The sequence below is a fragment of the Patella vulgata genome, chromosome 1 (assembly GCF_932274485.2).
Source record: "Patella vulgata chromosome 1, xgPatVulg1.2, whole genome shotgun sequence".
Taxonomy (NCBI): domain Eukaryota; kingdom Metazoa; phylum Mollusca; class Gastropoda; family Patellidae; genus Patella; species Patella vulgata.
This window is the reverse complement of record NC_065879.2, coordinates 33,947,387-33,970,336: the sequence shown is the minus strand read 5'-3', so window position 1 is coordinate 33,970,336 and position 22,950 is coordinate 33,947,387. Positions and strand designations below refer to the sequence as shown.

The 22,950-nt window shown below is 36.2% G+C and overlaps 1 protein-coding gene across 2 annotated transcripts in view; it reads right to left on the bottom strand.

The window, feature by feature from the left end:
* Positions 1-10,820, bottom strand: part of LOC126819267 (uncharacterized) — a 56,694-nt gene extending 45,874 nt beyond the window's left edge. The window contains exon 1 of one of the 2 annotated variants that reach the window (XM_050547219.2): positions 10,349-10,820. In XM_050547219.2, the coding sequence (XP_050403176.1) occupies positions 10,349-10,390 (42 nt within the window). In that variant the 5' untranslated portion in view covers positions 10,391-10,820. Of the gene's footprint in view, positions 1-9,980; positions 10,002-10,348 lie in introns of those variants that run through there. The other variant, XM_050547239.2, reaches the window with a different exon arrangement.
* Positions 10,821-22,950: the final 12,130 nt, after the last annotated feature.

Here is a 22,950-nt window from a genome sequence, read left to right as displayed (position 1 = left end):
TACCAGATATTTCACCATAGAAAACATCGTAATCATTAGATCAAAGGTACATATCTCATGTGTGCATGGCACTTCCCAATATGCGACCGCAACGGGATCTTTTTCATCGTTGTCTGTGTCAAATTATTGTTAGTTAACAAACATTTTAAATTTAATCGCCAATCAGTTACAAAAGAACAAATCAAGAGCGACTAAATACCTCATCACATGTGGCTACGTAGATATAAAAACTTTACCTGTTACAGAAGTGTAGGCTGATATACTAACCTACATACCGGGGATCGGGGAGCAGGGGGGGGGGGGGGGTGAGTGTGTGTGAGTGTGTGTGGGGGGGCAATAGGTGAGGGTAGAGTGTAAATTCACTACAGAGCAGTGAATAAATAGATAAAGTTGGTTCAAAAAGACTTGCACAATATCAGCCAATGCTCCATGGATATTTGATGAATACATTCTACGTTGAAGATCGCCTTTGACATAAATCCTTAAAACGATCAGAAATCAAATCAGTATTTTTAAATGATTTACTTAAACATGCACTATGCAAGAGCTAAATCTGATTATTGCAAGGTCTTAATTTAGGCTTCAGATGTTATAGAAATTATAAATTAGATCTTTATTTAAACAACAAGACCAAAATCAACTCTTTAGACCCACGGATGGCTCGGCTACAGCTCGGATTTAAATAGGATTTCACTAACTGATTAAATCAGATATGGGGTAACCTGATGAAAATACGTCTGTTAGATCGAGGCTAAATGATAGAGTGTACTTAGCGAGGCCGCTGTAAACCGTTTCCGTATGCCATTGAAAACTTTACTTGATAATCGAGATATATAGGTGGAGTTAACGCCTGTCAATCAAACGATCAGCGACGGTGAAGACACAATTCGCTACCATTTCTAGGCAAATATTACAACGATGATAACTATGTTCAGAATAAAGTAATTTGACTGAATTTTTCAATATATTCTTCTTTCATCATCTACTTTTGAACTGTTATAGCAAGAATGGCCAACTCTCTATAAATATCTCCCATAAAGTATCTTTAATTAATACCTGTTTTATTTCGCTTTGATTTTTTCAAGATTGGTGATTGTGTAGACCGTTATTCAATATAGTACATGTATGTTCGTCAATAAACTTGGCATTAAAAGAAAAAAAGCGACGCACGTGGTTTTCGTCGATTATCGGCTGTTTCGACGTTTGTTTAATCTTGTATAAATTATTTATCCGGGATAAAGTTAGTTATATATATCTATAGATAAATATATGTGCCATTTGCTGTCGATCAAAAAGAAACACGTTGTTAGTCAGAAGGTGGAGTAAAGGGGGGAATTTGTTCGTAAATGAGAGAAAAGGTTTAGGGTCAGCGATTTCGGCTAAAAAAACCAGGGTCGGTCGGATAACCGTAAACACAAGTTTTTGTTATATTATAGGCTAATAATTTTTGCCTCTGTATTGTTTATCCGTTATTCTGACAACCTAGTCCAGGAAATCTATAAAATGATAAGGTCCGTACAAAATGCACTATAAACTATAATAACATAAAAACGTGGTACACTTTGGTCATGAATAATAAAGATGGACTGCCAGGCAACGAAACATACGCCCACAGCAGCTAAATCGTCCGAGTGGTCGACAGGGTTTGTCATATATTTATTCTTTTGTAGGTAATTGGGGGCATTTACACGACAATTTCATACAGATCAGATTATATTTTTTGTCGCTTGAGGGTTCACAAGGTTCTACAAACTGAAACAAGGGCATTAACTCTGAAAGTAATTTACAGAAATTGTTGAAATTTGAGGGGATCGGATAACTTTTGTCATTCGAACGGTCACAAGGTTCACTTAGTAAAACAGGGGCCATAACTCTAGAAGTAATTGACCTCCGCTCCGTTTGCGTGTTAACAAAGATGGTTAACCGGGTATAGCCATTAACCGAAAGTAGCATTACTCCAAACCCGGTAGGCCATCGCCACCAGGGCTATGTTACTCCCCGATCCGAGCAGAACGAGCTACCCCTACACACCAAATTTTAGCCTCGGGGCAGCCCTAGTGTAGCCACCAATCTTGAACTATAATAACATAAAAACGTTGTACATCTTGGTCATGAATAACAAAAATTATATTTATCATCTGATCATTCTGAATAGTTAAAATGTCACTCGCATTGTCCATGGCAAAGTTCAATAATTGTACGTTTGCGTGTTAACAAGGATGGTTTAATATGTAACCGCTAGCGGTTGCACCGGCGTAGCACGGTATAGCCATTAACCGGAAGTAGCATAATTCCAAAACCGGTATGTTACTCCCCGATCCGAGCTACCCCTACACACCAAATTTTAGCCTCGGGACAGCCCTAGTGTAGCCGCCAATCCTGAACAAACAGACAGACAGACGAACGAACGACACTATAGATACACAAGTTGGTTGAAGTGTAACGTACATGTACGCTCAACACAAACTAAGCCATTTCGGCACTAACATATATTTAGGCATATATTTTTATTTCACTAAGCAGGGGTCTTTACTAATAAAAGCCGATCATAGAAACCACAACGCAAGGCTCAATGGCATACTTTATGATCTAAAACGCTCGTCTTACACAACCCTGTCACCAAACATCATCTTTAAATTATATTTTAGAAATATATCATCATATGTCCTGTGAATTATTATCAAAATAGGATATGAACGCGTGACGCTTTGATTGGACTATTTATTAAATAAGGATTTGTGGTGTGAAATAAAGACAGGAAGTAATTTGACATTTTATAACACATCGAGAAACATGTAGAAATGGCGGCGACCATTGTATGACGTCAAGGCATAATTTGAACAGGAAATATGTATGCGTGATTATAAGGAATATAGTAGTAGTGTATCATTATTTAATTCTAACAATATGCCCCCAAACTATTAGTCATCATCAAGACATTGTTTAGTACACATGTCCTACTCTAAATTATTATGTACAGATAATTGAATTAATGTGATCATTTTATTAAATACGAAATCTGTGATAGATCCGTGGTGAAATGAACTGCTTTTTCGCCATGTTCGTAAACTATTCTAATAATTGTCTGGTTTTAAAATGTAGGGCAAATGTTACGCCATTACAGTAAAACTTAAATGGCATGTTACTTATTTATAGGAAAATCTAAATCAGTATATTATTATAACAACCGCTATGCGTCCAGTTACATCTTTCATTTTACGATGTAAATAAATTAACCCGGAAAGGATTCGGTTTTTTAGACGTACATAGTTTAACATCACATTCTAAAAATTCAACTAAAGCCATAAGGAAAGCCATAGGGGTACGATTATTGTTTGTAAATTTAACGTGGTCTCTCTAATAATATTAAACCATTATTTTGCAAAATAAAACAGGTTACTTCTGCGTGAAAGACTCTTATATTAGAAGTCTTTACTCTCCTCCCGTGCAAATCGAGTATGGAACTCTTGTGGTATTTTTTCGAAGAAATAAAAACTTTCAGTTTTTGTGTGGTTTGCGATATACCAAAATCCCAGTGTGTAACTGTTGTGATTATAAAGTCACGTATACAATTTGAACGATGAAAACCAGCAGCGACTGAGTCTTGTACTCTGTAAATTCGTGATTGTCGGTGCATACACGATAAGAACGTCACTGGGTCAAAGACTATCATGATGTTTGTTTATTTACAGTGTTTGAACTTACACGCGTGATGACAAATGAAAAGTGTTAAACATGCAGTATGCAAGAACTAAATCTGCTTATTGCAGGTCTTTCTTTAGGCCTTAAATGTTATCTAAATTATTAATCAAACATTAATTAACTAATCAAGATCAGAATCAACCCTCGATGCCATTAGCCTGCGATATTTAGTGGATTTGCATACGTTTTGTGACGGATGAGTTAACGTTTATAAACGATGTATAATCAAAAATATTTGATTTGACTTAAAGGACAAATTCTCCTACATGGTATCCTTTTTTACACGTCACTAAACCCTCAAAGTTAGTTTCCTTAGTCCCTTAAAAACATACCGTCCACCGTGAATACGAACACACGGTTCCGAACATATATCATTGTGGTGTTCATACATACATCCGTCTTCATTAGCCCAGGTTAGGAGCAGAACAGTAGGACGTTAAACTCCATTTCATTTCATACATACATGTATATGACATAATCGGGGGCAATAACTTTACAAACAATAATTGATTTTGGTCGCAATTGTTTTCCATCGCAGTAATAAAAAAAGAACATAAATTTAAAGTAGATTAGATGATTACTTTAGCTGTTAATGAAAGGTCACAATTCGTTAGCATGGTCATAAGATTCTACAAAATGAAACCAGGGCCGTCCGTGACTAGATTAACGGATATTGTTGAAATTCACAAGTCTTCTTCGTTTCATTGATTGAAGAAAGAATATAAATATAGCGTTTACAAAGTTCTACATTTAAGCGAAACAAGTGTCTAACTCTGAAAATAAATAATGGAAAGTAAAACGATTCTTGTCTCACTAAAGTCAATAATACACATAAATTTCAAAAAGATCGGATAATAAATCAAGTTTGTGGAATAGACACAAGACATTGTGGACGACGGATACAACGCGGCGACGGCAATATGTAGGCGTACAAAAATAGCTCATTTTGGGTTTTCAGATCACTTTTCCTCGATTTTAGTCCTGGTTACAGAAAAACGATTGTTTATTCAATAAGGCCCTAAACTTCTTAATTCAATGATTGGTGGAAATATCATCGTTTATAACGGATAAAAAATATCGCTACCATAGTTTTATTCTGAATATTTATAACAGAAAGCGTTTATCTTCCATGAGACAACTATAGTTTTTTAGTTTGTGTTTTTGAGTACTTTAATCTCACGTTCACAATAAAGTCAATAAAACAATATAATATTTTTGCTTTTAACTATAATCTATAATAGTGTATATTATTAATATATAAATATTAATATATAAATAAATTCGTAAATAGATACTTGTTACATTTTTATGGAATTAAATTGTTCGGTCCACACAATTAATCGATATAAAGAACAAAATACTTAAAGTTAAATGTACACGTCGTGGCAACAGGTCGCAGGGGTCGTTTTGAAATAACACGCTTTTGGGCAAAAAGGATAAACGTATAAAATGTTCTTTTGAATTTTGCTGAAATTGTTAGAGCACTATTAAAATTCGGAGCTGCATATCGGTTAAAGCGGAATTATTGCCCCTTTTCTTCACGGAAGTAATAAAACTGTTTAAATCCGTGGGGTTAAACGGGTTTAGAAACGCCGGTGTTGGTCAAGCCAGCTTAAGTTTGTCATCAAAACGCACAGGTGGTGAAAGACAAAACCCGTTTGAAAAAAAACAAAACAAAAAAACACAAGATGACTAGTTATCACCATCCCGGGTTTAACGCCCACTCGACACAAACTAAGCAATTTCGGGACTAACATATGGTTCAATTTTATTTCAATAATTTGCTTGCGCGTATGGGTCTTTAGGAGTGGTAGAAAACCGGAGGACCCGGAGAAAACCCACGCGATTGGATAAGTGACCCTACTCCTTGTCACGTACAACCGGGGAATCGAAACTACGCCAGTTGATTCAATGACAGACCTTATGATACAACGCACACACGTTAACCATCCCCCCCCCCCCCGAATTATAAGTGTTATAAAGGTATCTTGAACAGTTTCTGCAATATGCTCTAGAATAATAATTATATACCAAAAAACTAAGTCAAATGTGTGGGAAAATATAAATCCTAGAAATACCTAAATAGCAAAAGGCATAACTATTATAATACGTTAATGTGTACACAAAGTTTCAAAACGATACTTTGAACGGTTTATCAGATATGCTCCGGAAACAAAATTGTAAACCAAAAACCAAGTCAAATTTGTTTACATGGAAACACAAAGAATATAAACCCCAGAAATTCCTAAATACCAATAGGCACAATTACTGTAATAGGTTAATGTGTGTACAAAGTTTCAAAAAGATATCTTGAACGGTTTATGAGATATGTTCCAGAAACGAAATCCGGACGGGCGGGCGGACGGAGCCCATTTCAGTCTCCCTCCCTAACTTCGTTCAGCGCGGGATAAAAAAAAACCCAACGAAAACAACTCACTACTCGTCTAGACTAATTACTAAGCTGTTTTATCTTGACTGAATGAACTGCAATGGTTTGCTGAAAACTGTCCTCTTAAACATACATTATGCAAAAGCTAATTCTGCCCATTGCAGGTCTTTCTTTAGGCCAGAAATGTTTTCTAAATTATCAATTAGACATTAATTAACTTATCCAGGCCATAATCAACCCTCGGTGGCATCGGATTTTTTCGATATTAAATAGATTAGAACAGTTCAGCCATATTTTGATTTAAGCTAAAAATGGAGGAGCGAGACTTAGCTTCAAACAACCAGTACGGTGGTTAAAATTATTGCACACGTCTTGTCAAACCTTCAAAGACTACTATCTTCACTCGCAATAGAGTAATTTGAATGAAATTTTCAAATTATTCATTTTACATTATCTATTTTCGAACTATTATAGCAAGAATGGCTAGCTCGTTATCTAAATCTTACATAATGTATCTTTAAGCTACTTTGGAATATTACGGTTTCAAGTAGGACATAAGAGTTCGTAATTCATTTTAACCTACATGTATGACTGTGGCTGACCGAACAGTTAAGATGTATTCACTTATAGTCACCATTTCCTTAAACTGGATTATGGTCGTCTGAATAGCGTTATAAACTATTAGTCGTGTGCAACTTCTTATATCAATATAAAATCTAGACCGTCTTCATAGCCCAATCGGTGCAAAACAGTAGGACGTTAAACCTTATTCCGTTTGAAATCGGGGACATCTCCTTTAAAGTGTAAATAATGTATGCAGCTAGATATGATAGTATTTTAAAATTAGTACCAAACATTATGTTAAGTGACAGGTAATTAAATTAAAAATGTTTGAGTTATCGACTTAGTGATGTAGATACCACGCTGGTACAACTAGAAATATACTAATCGAATAGTCACGATGAGTGGTGGAAACCACGTGGGGCAGATGTGTTATGATATCAAAAATATTTAGGCTAGAGAAAACAGCTGTAGTTATATCCCATGACAGGATCTTAATTACTCCCATACGTTTAACCCAACAAACTTTTTATACCGTTTACATTTCATTGGTCTTGGTGCACTGGCGTTGATCAAATTCGAAAGGGAACGGTTCATTTCAATGTATACTCTTCAAAAAAGTAGGGGATATTGAAATGCAAATACCTATGCAGGTTGTGATATGATAAATAGTCATGGACACTTGACATGCTTTGAGAGTATGTTCACAGTATCGCCCCAACAGAACCACTGAGCTGCATGTGCGACACGCAATAGCGCCATACACGTGGGAGGGATTCATTGTCAAATTTGACACTTCAAGGAAGGGTTGATGAAAACTGCCGTTTGCTGGTTTCTCCTATCCATGTTTGCTTTCCTGTCGGTTCTTGCATAAGATTTACTGTTTAGCGTATCTTTGCTTTAGTGTGTTACGTTTAATTTGATCGGGAGAGGTGTTCGTCGACGTCAACGTCAACGGACAACACTGCAAGAATTGGCCGTGGCACTGCAAGAGGAGTGGGTCAGATTGCCCCAAATCGTGATTGGACGGTTGATTAGGAGCATGAATGTATGAGGATTGGTGGAGCAATTATTCATTATTAAAACAAACATCAAAAATGTCCATTTTCACTTTTGACGGTGTATCTCTTTGCGAGTGAAATGGGACCGTCAGATAAGCCGCCCATATGAACTGTTTATGTTTTCATGTGTAGGCAATTGGCCTGTTATTAACATACACTGGTTACCTCTAATAAAAACAGCAGTGCATTTCCGCAGTTTTGTATTGTTTCTGAATATCTCCTACTTTTTTTTTGAAGACTATATTTTGAATTCTTTAATAAAGATAGGTTGCCAGGAGAGGAAACGTATCCCTTAAACAGCTAACTCGCATATTTATTCTTTTGTAGGTATAGGGAGGATTTACGACCAAGAGTAACAACCTATTACTTTATTATCAGAAAAAATTAAAAATTTGATTGGCTTCTAGTTCTTCCTGGGGCTAAGATATGTTATACAAAACTTGTAGGCCTACCGGTAATCAGGTGATAAATTTAGCTGCTTGAATTATCGGAAATCGTTGAAAATCAGCTTCTTCACATAAATAGAAAATGACATAAAATGGGGTTTAAATGTATTCACATAAACAGTGTATTAATTTCAAAGTCAGTCGGATGAACTTCCGAGTCTAGAGCGCCGAATGGGTGGACGGGGGTAACGACAATATACGAACACATTTCAATGTGATCGCATAAAAACGCATCAATATCTAATGGACATCAATATCGAATTATACCTTATTCGTTAAAATGTATCATTGCGCTTGGGAACATGTGTCCCAGAGTGTTCGGATTACTAATACATAAACTAAAATAATTTGATATAGATTTAGTAACTCCATAATACTTATAATTCAAAATAACGGTATAATTGAATTAATTCAATATAATGGTAAATAATTCTATAAATTTAAGTTAACGATGGCTAAACTATTAATTCAATATAACGGTGTATTAATTCAATATAACGATATGTATACTATTAATTCAATATAACGGTGTTTATACTATTAATGCAATATAACGGTGTATTAATTCAATATAACGATGTGTAAACTATTAATTCAATATAACGATGTGTAAACTATTAATTCAATATAACGGTGTATCAATTCAATATAACGATGTGTATACAATGTACTATTAATTCAATATAACGGTGTATATACTATTAATGCAATATAACGGATACTATTAATGCAATATAACGGTGTATATTGTACTATATTATTTTTTTTTATAAATATGTAACTCAAGATAGCAGCGTATAGATATATAATTTCAATCAAATTTAATAAAACGGCAAATCGAGTAATTCAATATTACGGTGCATGATAATTCAATATTATGGTGTATAATTCTATTAATCCCAGATGCCTATAATGGCCAATTTAATATATCATGGTATGGATGTGTTAATTTAATACATCGGTGTATGAGTCTATCAATTTAAAGTAAAAGTCTTTACATTAATTAAAATAAGGGTACATATCTATTGATTTAATATAACGATGCATATATCATAATATCAATATAACAATATATATATCTATTAATTTAATATAACGATACATATATCCATTAATTTAATGATGTGAAAATACACTATATATAACAGTACACGGACCGGTAATGTGCACCGAATACTACCTCGGGATCTGAGGATAAAACAAAACATAAATGAGCAACGTACGCAAATATATTAATATTCATTGCCGGATTAATAATAAACACAACAGATGAAATGGGTTTATTACGATTTATATTTATGCACCAACCGGGCCAATGAGGATGGCCCTCGGGTGGGTGGGTGAGTGGGTGGGTGAGACATACTGCAAAATCCTGAGTAACTTTCCCGGCTAACAACGGGATAGCGCCCAGGACATGTTAATTGAGCCATCACGACCGTGGCTTCGATTGTGAAAGGATTGTAAATTAGTTCACGACTAACGTTTTAACTAATTTACAGCGATATTTTGATCTCGATACGTGAACTAGATCAAAATGAAGTGTGTGGCTCATCAGCTATTATTTTTCTACCGGGATGTATTAGCTTTAATTCTCATATATTATATAAAAAAAATAAAACATTATATAGTAAGCCTGGAACAGACAGGCTACACTTTTATGATGTTCCCGATAGTTTTCAGCCAACTAGCGATATAAATTATAAATCCAGGCCTTGTCTTTGTGGTGCATATGTATGTAGCTAGATCGCATTAATGTTGGACCTGGGCTATATATCTTTAATAGCCAAATACATACGTGCGAAATAAAAATAATACACATACCTATTTTGAAATACGTCGCCTATACTACTTTTTAAACTATAATAATATAGATCCCACAGAATATATCCCTGAACTAAATACATAAACGATGTGATAAAATTGTCCACTTCGTTCACACATGCCTATCATTAAACTAGTTATTCGGCGACATATTTCCTCATTTTGAAAGCAACTTCACACAGACCGTTATGCCTCAAATAGCGTGTTGATACTTAAGCCGAAACTAGGTCAATATAATGCCCTATCGTAAAATGGCTGCTACACACTCTCTCACACTACACACTCGCCAGTTATAACGGTATAAATACCACGACAACGCCACACCGCAGCCTTTCAATTTAGCCAGTAAACTATATAATATTTCTTACCTCCGACGCCGCCATTTTGTCTGTTGTTTGTCGGACATACATCCTTTCTATCGCTGTCCAGTTGTTAGCGTTTGTAATAATAATCCAGTCTCTCGTCTAATAAATCATTAGCAATACAAAAATATTTGACAGGGGTAGCTCCGCGGACAAAATCAATTCCTATGTCGCGTATTTAGTTCAAACAGTAAATAACCCGCCATGATGCTCACTCTCACAGATGCCGACTTCGGCTAGGAATAGTTTAGTCACCGATAACGCCATGAACTTGAACAAATAACAACAATCTTATCCTTTAGTTTAGAATCAGTGAGTAGCCTCAGGCTTGTCATTCAACCAGGTTTTGATTAATCGCTTCAGTAGTCAGATGATACTACCGTCTCACTCGCTCTTCGTCATCAGCACAGTCAGTCAGCACCCGATCGCGCAGCTGACCACATGGTGACCGTAAAGCTTTACGATTTTGTTTTTAAAAGACGTTGGTTCTACCTTAAGCGATACTAATTTATGACGCTGTCTCGTAAATTTCAACACCGGTCTTTTGGCGTACGTAAGATTGTTTAAAGGCGAAGACTGGTGAAAAGAAATTTAGATCGAGATGTTGTTAAGATAGATGTGTCGGCTTGCTAAATTCGATCGATAATTTTATGTTATGTGTTTCTCTATGCACGAGATTGGAAGCTCTAACGTTCTCTTATTAAATATCTTTCACTTCCTTCTTTCCAGATTTATCATTGTATGTTAGTCTATGTGACAGCCTGTTGTTTAATACGTTTTATGAATACTGATTAAAAGGATACAAACAAATGGCAGCCCCCCCCACCGTGCATCTAGAACAGATCAAACTACGAACCCATTAAGAAAATTAGTCTGTTCATGGACCGTATATATAATACGATTACGCTTGTTTGTTTGTGCAAAGCAATTACGTAACATGGTATTGTGTAATAGGATTTATTATTTCAATAATACGTCATTATTTTCATTGCTACACGCCATTGCTATATGAAATAGATCGACCATTATATAGAAAATAAAACAATGTTTGGTATGCTTTATATTAGGAGACATTGGGTTTGTCCTCCACTCGGGAGCCGCTGTGGCTCAGTGAGTAAGACACTGGCTCGCTAACCAGGTCTCGGGTTTTTCGGCGCGGTTGCTTCTTGCCAGTGGAGCAGGACGGAGGGCCTGGCACGGACAAGGTCTAGTAGTTTGGATGGAACGCAAAATCGAGGCCCTGTCTATTGACGTGCAGGTAAAAGAACCCTTGACAGTTGGAATTGGAAATTAGAGTAGGCCGAAGCGCCGCTGACCGGGATAAATTTATCCCCATAGCATATTGTATGGCGTAAGCCTTGTACTCATCACAAATAGGTCATTTTAGGGCCCACATGTGGGACCCTTTAGTACTATGAACCGAGAACTAAGCGATTGAAATTTCCGCCTAGCCCCGGTCATCATTACTAAAGTCAGTACGATAAACAACATAGTCTCGATTATCCATTTAATCGTTAAATCGTGAAGGAAAGTTATGCAGTAAATCGGCTCATAATCCACTAAAGATCACCGGCTAGCCATGCCATCTAGAGTTGATTTTGGTCTGGATAGGTTAATAAATGTCTAATTAATAACTTATATAACATTTCAGGCCTAAAGAAAGACCTGCAATGGACAGATTTAACTCTTGCATAATGTATGTTTAACCCTGTGTTTTTCACCATTCATCTAATACCGTGTTTAACATTGGCAGCACGATAAAGTTTTCCTGAAGCCACGGTACCTCAGTAAGCCCTTAAGGTTATTTTACATTCTACATTATAGTTTATATCTATATATATCTGCCTTGACGTATTTTATATTTTAAAACAATTGACGTCATGGGCTTTATTTCTGGAAGTCTCTTCGATCTAAATGTAAAGTGTCTTGGTTTATCTTAAAATGAAATCACATGCTGCGTACCCCAAGATTTACGATTATGTTTATCCAGTAAAACGACAGTACATGTATTGGTTACATAAAGAAAATACATTACATCGTGGTTCCCTGTGTGGGTTAGAATAAAGCCCGTTCAAAATTATTCAGCACAAGAGAGGGTATTGTCTAGGGTTCAATGTCTCGTTGGCGTTGTGTATCTCATTCTGAGACTGACACAAGGTTATTCGTTTAATTCCAACCTCGTGGGTTTTCTCCGGGTCCTCCGGTTTCCTCCCACTGCTAAAGACCCCTATGCGCAAGCGAATTATTGAAATAAAATTAAACCATATGTTAGTCCCAAAATGACCTAGTTTGTGTTGAGTGGACGTTAAACCCCATTTCTCTCTCTCTCTCTATTCATTTAATATGGTTACGTATTCAACTTGGCAGAGTGGCGTTTCTGTCTTCTCTTCTTCGAATTCTTTGATCCCGTCTTTCTCTGTCAAACATTTAAAAATTGCGCCTTTTCGTCAAAACCATTATTTCATCACCACCCCGTAGTCTTATTAGAAAGTAAAATGAGGGGTGTTATCACCTTTCGATATCTCTACTGAAAGAGAAGTAATCTCGGTCACCCAGAACCTCCTAGTCTTCAACATGCGGTGGATCTGGGGTTTTTTTATGTGGTTAATTATCCAGTATCTTTGTCCAAGTCAAGTAAGAGTTGCGCCCCTTCCCGCAACAAAGTGTTCGATATTGAACTGGCAATGCAATCAAATTGATTTTCTGAAAAAGCATTCTTAAATTATTTTCATGGGCGTTAACATCTTGGTTTTGACTAGTTAACTCCCGTAGACAATGACTTATTATTATTCTCAAATGTTGACAACGCATCCAGAATAATATTCGTAGAATATTTTTCTGTATGATAGAGACTAATAGAGAAGCGGTTTCGGATGAGTTATCTGTCCCTGAATTTGATTATCTCCCTTATATGAATATGAACGTAGGCTCAAAACTGAACCCTAAAACAAATCGAGTGCCCATATTTATCCACAGCGAGTACATAAACAAACAAACTAATTACTAAAATGTGTCAATAAAATAACATATTAGCCATTTCCCGTTTTTTTACTGGTCTAGACACATAAAATACAAAGACAATTCCCTAAAGTGTCAATCAATACAAGGTAGTGACCGAAAACTATCCCACATGACAAAAAACTTCAAATAATAAGTTATTGCGCAATTAAGTGGGCGCAATAGTAGGGGTGACATATTACATTTAGTGATATTGCATTATCTCATTTGACTGGTGTACAAAAACCTCCCAGGGCGTGGTGGTTGGTCTAGATCGAAGTAGGGGGGCAAAAAAGACATTAGCGCAGCGTGTGATAAATGCAAGGGCTCCTGGTATATAGGGTATATATTGTGACATTTGAGTTCCACGGAAACAAACCAAAATCTCATTGAACTGACATACGAAACCACTAATGTGACCTCCATATTTATCTATGAAAAGAATCCGCTATTGGATTATACAAGCATGCAATAGTCGTTGATTTGGCGTTGATATCTGTTACTGGACAACCTGTCCGTCAAATTAATTATTGTAACCGTCCCAGTTTCTCTGAGGTGACTCTGGGTTTTGGTCCGTGTCAAAGATGGAGGCCTACGATACACCTGCATATTGTCTCTTACAAGTCCAAACTAGATAACGCTATGTACTTCGTTAAGCTCACCCCACACCCTGCTCAATTATTACCGGTCTCGTTCCGCTCATTATGCATCTTGCTCCATGATGGTAAACTAGCAGTTTCGTGCTATGTTGTGATAATAATGGCCTACCACTGTGTGTTAAAATTCTAAAAAGGCATGTAAACGTTGACAAAGATGGTGTGTGTCCGATCGTGTTGAAGAGTAGGCGGTGACAGCCCCACTCCACCCCCTCAAAAACAATCTAATAAAACGGTAATCAAAAACGGAAAGAGAATGTTGCAAAAAATAGAAAACGGACAGAAAAAAGGGACGAGGAAAGTGCAATAAAGCGGAAGAAAAAAATGAGCCGATCACGTTGCAATCATACGGAAAGAAACAAAAAGAAGCTTGTACACTAATTTTGACGGAATTAGGTTGACATGAAGAAAAGGGCTAATTTTAGTTTCCATTCCTGATCAAAGCCATAGAATCGAGAAAGAAGCTGGTATCGTAATTATTTTCCTGAAGTAACAGGAAGTGTGTATTGCTTTGAAATTCCAAAGATTAGAAAATGTATACGTAGTGTAGATTTACAAAGAGATTAATATTACTTTCAACTTTTATATATGACACGATGAAAGAAATTGGAATTTAAAGGTACATTATTCAAAAGCTAAATTTGCCTATTACATGTCTTTCTTTAGGCCTTAAATGTTATATAAAGTATTAATTAGCCCTTTATTAACATGACAAGACCATGATCAACTCTCGGTGCCATCGGATACTTGAGATGTTTACTAGATTAGAAGGTTTCGGACATTTAATGATTTAATTTAAAAATGGGGAAGCGAATATACCAGTACCGTGGTTACGGTAATACATAATACACACATCTAAATCTTACATACGGTATCTTTAAAGATACTACTTCCCGCATACAAACTGTGATTTGATGATATATTTGGACTAAAAACATATTCAAACTAATCAATCTATTAAAAATTTGCTTCAATTACCTCTCAAAACGTTGTATCCCCGGGGATTCCCATTGCTATAAATAAACTGTTGTGAGACGCTCTGTCTGCCACCTGAGCTTCATTGTGGGTGGGAGGGGGGCATTTTTCAGAATGCATTTATCATTACTTACTGTACATTTACTATAAATATTGAGGCCTAAGTAAATTCTTAATTATTTTCTGTCAACTTCTTTTTCCGTCGTTTAATTGTAGAGTCTTTTGTACGTCGACACCCCCTCAATGTTCCCCAAACCGCCTAACCATTTGATCAAGAAATAACAAGTGCTCCCTCAGTCAAGCTAGCACACAATAAGCTGGCAGACAACAGTCGGGTTGCCAGTTAGTGATACCCTGACATTTTTGCCCAGTGTTTGCCCCATAGGTGTTTTTCAGGTAATCCAGTATTTTCTAGTAAGATTGGGTGTCTTATCTTTCCATATATACCAATTTGCCATACTTTTATTCGAAATAGCCACCCGATAAATACTTTCGGGACACTGTATCTTTAATAGATCATTATTGATCGAGATAATGTACATGTATGGAAATCGTGATTAGCTTTTATAAAAACAAAACAAGCAACACGAGAATGTAGATGTGTAAAAGCGGCTTATCATTTCACTTATATATTATGAAAGTTCGTTTGTTTCGGCGTGAAACTCACAAATGAGAAGTGGCATTTGGTGTTCTAAAAGAGTATAGATATCGTACACGTGTTAATTGTACAACGTTAACTATAACTAATATTTTCTTCGAAGAGAATTTATCAGAGAAGAGCGGTGCAGAAACATCATGAAAAAAAAGGGTTGAAGATAGAACTACGGAAAATAGACTCGCCACACCAACTCACTATGTTCACTCTACAAACCCAGATTGGTTCTGGCCGCTCGCTTTATATAAATGAGTATTTTACTTTATATAAACCTAACGCTTTTGAGAGGGGTAAAAAGTAAATTGGGTCCAAGTTCAGTCTTAAAAGGGTTAGGGTTAGGATTAAGGTTAGTATTCCCCAAATACTTAGTTATATAAAGCGGCCATTTTGGACTCGGGAAATTCCCGAACCTCCCCAACCAGCCAAAAATTAGCATCTCTCAACCAAGAAACAAATACCCGTCTTTACGGTTACACTACTCACCCTAGCTAATTTCCTAAATCAAAATCGTGCAGCATAAACTTTTGTCCTCATTTTCCAGGGCCCCCTATAAATTGGCTTCGGTTTATTTTTCTGACAACAAATTCCAACACTGAAATTTCGGTATTTACAACAGTCCGAATCGGCACTATTTTTTAGAACCTTAATCAGTAATTAAAGGGGATAAATCGCTAATATTTGGGATCTAGAAATTGACACAAATGGGTCGCAACGCATATAATAATGTAATATGAATGTATATAAAGTGATTTACATTCAATCGTTTCTGTTTTTACTGTAATTTCTAATCAGTTATGTTCCGCGAAATAAGTCTCAATTGAAGACAATCTTTAGCGTCTGGTTATTACAATCTAAACCGATGTTATTTATTGCCTATGCTCTCCAGATAAGAATATAGCGTCACCATTTGCCATGACTTGTGGAATATGTCTAGCCTCGTTCTTTGAGCCCCTTGTTCCTAATGGCACTGAAACGCATTATGGTACATGATTCGTAAACCAAAGACAAAATGTTTATTTTGTCTTGAATATTGGATATCAGAAGCCCATCTTTTCCCTGTAAGATCACAAGACCAATGTTGATTTGAATTGACAAATAATTCGTGTTTTCAATGTTGAAGATTTTTGATGATATTTCGTTAGAGACTTAGCTACTTTAAGCTACCATAAAGGTTATATAATGCAAGTGTCCATACGAGTACTTTGGGCAAAGTAACCACAAACACAGGTATTATTATTTGGCCATAGTCTATTAGATCATCAGATAATTCGCATATTATGTTGGGCCTAACACTCGACCGCGATGCGTTATGAGAGTTGTGAAATTGTATACTGTAAAGATTAGATGAGATCACGTCAGACGGCACTAACACAACATATAATTAAAACCCAATTTATCAGAAATGATGGAATGATTGGTAGCAATTACCCCAGTGACACAAGACGGTTATAATTAAAAACGCGAAGAGAAAGAGAGAGAGAGAGAGAAAGCTGATTCACTCCCCCCCCCCCCCGAAGATAAATACCAAACAGCTAAATAAAAGCATTGGTTTTATGACGTTTCAGATTTCAACATTTCAACAACCAAGAGATATAAAGATGATATAAAATGGCCTCCTCCTAGATCCAACCAAGAACAGACCTTGTTTTGTAGACTCTGTAAGGAAGACAAATAACAAGATATCTTCTAAAGTCAACATCTGTCAATTCGAAGGGCCTTGTGGGGGTGGAGCCGATATTGGTGTCCAAAAAAGAAGTTCGCAACTCTCTGCTCGGTGTTCAGGAAATGCTCATTGTTTATGTTGACATGTGGTCGTATGTTGTTCTCGCCCCAACCCGACTGTCCATCCGTTGGTTCACCGGTCCGTTGTCCGCAATTTCTTTTAAATACTCCACGGTATAGCTTTTTGTGAACCGAGACAATGTCAGTTGGAGGTCAACCACTGAAGCTCAAGTACTGAGCACGTCACACTTTCTACGAATGTTCGGAGCTAGTTGTTAAAACACACAAAGACGCACAGATTAAACTATATTGTTGGTCTTCTTGTTCTTGGGGGCGACATTCTTCGTAAAAAAAAAAGCATGAGGCTCACCAATTCAAGTTTGGTCGACATGAAACTTGCTATCCTTGGAAAAATGAGCATCGATTAACGTCATAATTCCAAGATGGCCGCGATAACTCCATTCTTTGGTTCCCGGTCCATAGTAAACTTGTACTTATTACAATATGTAACAACAATCATTCAGTTATTAGAAGTCTTTACGCCTTTTAAGCGACGCATTTGTTACTAGATTTCCAATTCAGAGCCGAACCAATTCTTATAAGAAAAGCAAAGATCAGCGTAACTGGTGAAAGGTCTTTAACCTTTGGCTATAAGTAAATGTCATGACATATTACGTTTTTAGAATACTCTCACGGTTGCTTGTGCGTATCAGTTTCTGTGGCGTATCTCCCTGAACTAAAACACATGTTAGTATTCCATCATATATATATATATATATATATATATATATATCTTCATCACACTTTCTCGTTTACTATAGTTTTATTTTATAATACGATCGAGACTCAATAAACTCTTGTACATCAAGTGTTGATCCCTTTTCATCAAAACAGGTTGTTTTTGTTTGATCTGATACACCGCTATAGGCTGTTTACCCAGCTTAGTGTTCGCGGCTATTGAACCTACTAACGTGCTAAAGTGAAGATCATACACGTATATTCGGGAAACATCTTTTGTTCCTAATTTGAGCTGACGTATCTAAATAGGCCAATTAAAAGTGGTTATTCAAAGTGGCATTTCGTTGGATTTTCAAATTACAAGTATTCAGACATGGCATGAGACGACATTATTCATACGTGTCAGCGTGATTACCCTGTTTTAAGCCGTTTGATCCGAATAGAATCAGATGTATTTTCTATCATGTTAAGGCCTCGTCAATGCAAGTACGGTCGACATGAACCTTGGCATGTTTGTTTTTGGACGATTGCGCAACGATTTTTGATATGACGTCAAAATTCTAAGATGGCTGCGATGACATCATGCTCGGTTAATGGCCATTATAGAGCGTTCGCACTTGTTCGGTTTATTTCTTTCCACATACCATATAATATACCAAACGAAAGGAAATGATACTTTTATTTTAAATATACAGTACAGTTTCTAATTATACTACCCTTGGAACTAATCGACATGGCCAACACGGTTTTACTGAGCTGTTCATAGTAATGGGTTGACTGTTTTCGCTATAATAGTTAAAACATAGATAAAGTAAATAGAATATGCTGAAAATTTCAGTCAAATAGTTCCTCTCTGAACCGAGATATTAGCTTTTGAATTTTAGGCTAGCCTCGGCCATTATTCCTAAACTCGGTACGATAAAAAACAAAGTCGGGATTATCCATTAATTATCGATTTAATTATTTTTTTCAAAATATGTATTCCAATCCGCTATATATTGCAGGCTAGAGATGGCATCGAGAGTTGAATATGGTCTGGATAAGTTATTTAATGTCTAAATTAATACAGAAAGATCTGCAATAGGCAGATTTGGCTCTTGCATAATGTATGCTTAATAATTTTCCGCGCACACAATAATAATAAGCACAAACGATAAACAGTTGTTTTGGTTTAGTAACATGTGTAATTAATTGATGAACAAAGATCGGAAACTAAAAAGTAATAGGACATTATAAATGTTTTGAATCGATCGTAAATTATTACCAAATCAAAAGCAAACGAAAGGACTAAACTCCCTTTAATGGTTATTTCTGGCTAGGTTGATAGCATGGCGTATATTAAAATCACACAAAAAGCATGCGACTAAATGTCATATTAATCATGTATGTATATTTCAAATGCGTCACCCCGACAGCTATTATCTACAAATTACATTTTTATTTTGATATATTTACCTACATCATGTGACCTATACTGAACTATGAGACATGTCTGTAAGGGAAAATTCAAAGGACATTATTATTTATATTATATTTATAAAGATGAAAGAACGTTAAGAGTATTTTTCTTTATTTCTTTATGGATGTACTAAAGAAAGAAAGAAAGAAGAATAAAATTCGGTAGTAGAATAGTTAATTAAAGCTGCTCTTTGGTAATATATAATTGAAATTAAAGATGGCAAAATAAAAATACATTTTATGCTAACGTGTTCACCGCGATAGCGGCTCTTCAGGCATTTATTTGAATGATGACAATTTGCCATCCTACAGGAGTAATCAATGTATAAAAACTGTGAAATCGACTATTATATTTAGGATCCAGATCAAAGAGGAAGTTCTATTTTTTTTTAAAAATGTTGGTATGTCAACACGGAGAGAGAGAGCGTGCGCGCGCCCGCGAGAGAGAGAGAGAGGGGGGGGAGGTTAACGTCCACTCGACACAAACTAGGTAATTTCGTGACTAACATAATGGTTGAATCGGCAGTGGGAGGAAACCGGAGGACCCAGAGCAAACCCACGAGGTTGGACCCTACTCCTTGTCACGTACAACTGGGGAATCGAAACCACGCCAGTTGACTCAATGACAGACCTTATGATATAGCGCGCACGTGCTAACCATTCGCCCCCCCCCCCCCCACACACACACCAACACGGAGAGAATGTTCAAGTATTCGCCCGACAACCCGCAATCTGATTAAAATACAGATCTATATTTCGTTTCGTTTTTTTTTATACTTTCGATGGCCTACACTATGTCAAGATCTTACCGGTTGTAGTAAAAGGTCGCGTCAGATGTCGTACGAACGGCTTTTGATCCTATGACGTCAGACATTGATAAATCAATCAATGTATCTTGCTATTATGTTCATTATTAGATGTATTTTACCATTTTATATAAGCATACATTTATTATGGAGTATTAATTTGCACCAGTAAAAAACTAGACGGAGGAAACAAAAATTACCAGGATTTTGTTTTTCTATATTTGAAAATGGAATTTATGTTAATTGAAGGAATTTCTGTAAATTACAGGAAAAACAAATACGGATAAAAATTTTCCTGGTAATTTTTGTTTCCGGAATTTTTTACGTTTTTTCACGGATTTTTTTTTTTTGTTACGGTGTACATCCCTTGATGCTGTAAGAGCGTGCTTACTTTGCTTTACGTTTAATCCAAGGCTGTTGTTTAATGCCAATTGATATCATGTGTTTTTTTAAGAGGACGTATACCCTGCCTCCTGTGCGACACCAATTACGACTTATAGATAACTAGGTCGATGTACTGGATCTGGATTCAGACCCCACGGGCTGTTTACCCCGATTTCAGACATGTTGTTCGTCTATTTATTGCAACTGTATATGACAATTTATGTTAATCTTTTAGTCTATAATCGATGAAGAGTGATTGGATATGCTATTTTTGGGAATATTCTTGGCTTTGAGACGGAAGGATTGGGATGTTATCAGTTATGAATTAGGAAAATGATGCCACTGCCAATTGATTCCTTTGACCATGTGTAAGAAAATTCGAGACGGTCAATCGGATCCTCTTATTTATCAGATGATTGTAACAGGTGTTGGGCTCTTATTGGGCATTCAAATTATCGGAAAGTTAAAAAAACAATTGCCAAGTATATTTAAAGTTCAAGACAATTTAATGGGGTGATTAATGACTAATCTTACTCAATATGTTAATATTTATCTGTGTTTATATAATGTGAATCATTCATGTCAATTATGTCTATGATGTAATGTGAGTTATTCGGGTGAGCATGTGCGTAATTCTCTGTGAAACAGATTGGTCAATTATGTCTATGATGTAATATGAGTTATTCGGGTGAGCATGTGCGGTAGACGGGAAGTGAGTGACCGGTTGGCAGGAGTGAATGGCCGCTCATGGCGGGGTTTTGATGTAATGTCAGAAGGAATAAAATGGTTATAATTAACATTAATATTGTGGTCTTAACACAATAACTGTAGTATACATCCTCGTGGAAAAACGCGATTACTTATTTTGAATAAAATATTCGTGATAAACATAACAGCCTATTTTAGGCTCCATTTATTTAAAATTCTTAATAGACAAGTACTTGTGTTATTGACGAATTGGGTCTATATATAAACCAAACACTTGCGTTTATAGTCCAATTAACTACAGTGTAGGCGCCCAAATGTTTTAATTCACAACGATAATTTGATTTACAGGGTGTACGGCTCTATTCTTTGGAACCTTAAATTAGATGAAAATGGGTGTAAAAGCAAACATTAATTTCATATGTAATGCGGTATATTAGATTCAAACTTCTAACGCGCGATCGTCCAATTTCTAACTTCTATTCATTTGGTGATTGAGCAAAAGATCGGGGCCTTTATGTATAGGATATTAACCTACCCGAGGTTGATATGATTGAGAACACGCGGGCGAGCCTTAGTGTCCTCTATCATATCAATCCGAGGGAGAGTAGGTTTATATTCGACATATACAACGCCATTTCACCCTTAAATTTAATGGGCTCTTCTATTAAAAGGCAATAATGATTGGATAATTGCTCGATAGTTTCCGCCAAATAGCGACAATTACCAAAGTAATCACGTGAATGTACGTGCATGTTTTTTGTTTATACGTCGTCATTTTGGAGTAATTGAATTGAAAGCAAAATCAAAATGGATAGTAATACGAAGTCAGACGAATAATCAACCCTTTTTAGCCAGCATATTGACGATGGAATAGATGTGAATGCAAATATCGATGAGGATCTATCCAAAGCCTGAAGAAAATTTGGATCAAAATCCAATCTTTTCCGATAATTCTGACAGTGAACCGTGATTGAAGGTTTTCGGATGTTCAGAGAAGGATTTGACCGACTGTTTTAAGTGGATTGTACCCAAAAATACTTTACAAAGAAACTCTTGGCCGATAAATACTTTCAAGTCTTGGAGTGTGTGGAGAAATAATCGATATGTGGACGGAAAGAAAATTCTGAAAGATATCTTAGACATGGAGTATGGATAACCGATTTAAATATGCCGATAAGTACGCCGTCTATTTCGGTCCTGAATGCTACAAGTTGTACTATAACAATTTTTAATTTTCAAAAGAATAAAAATTTATTTCTGTGTTCTTTGTATTATTTCGATCATCTACGTCATCAGCGGTTGATATGAGCCGAATATATCGTCCTGAGATGACGTAATTAGCGGTTGATATGAAATATCAACCTGTCATGACGTCATCAGCTGTTGATATGAGCCGAATATATCAACCTATGATGACGTCATGACAGGTTGTTAGAGATATAACTGCTATGGACATCAAAGAAAAAAACTACCGCCAGCTGTATATGTATTTTTTAATGGTCGAGAGCG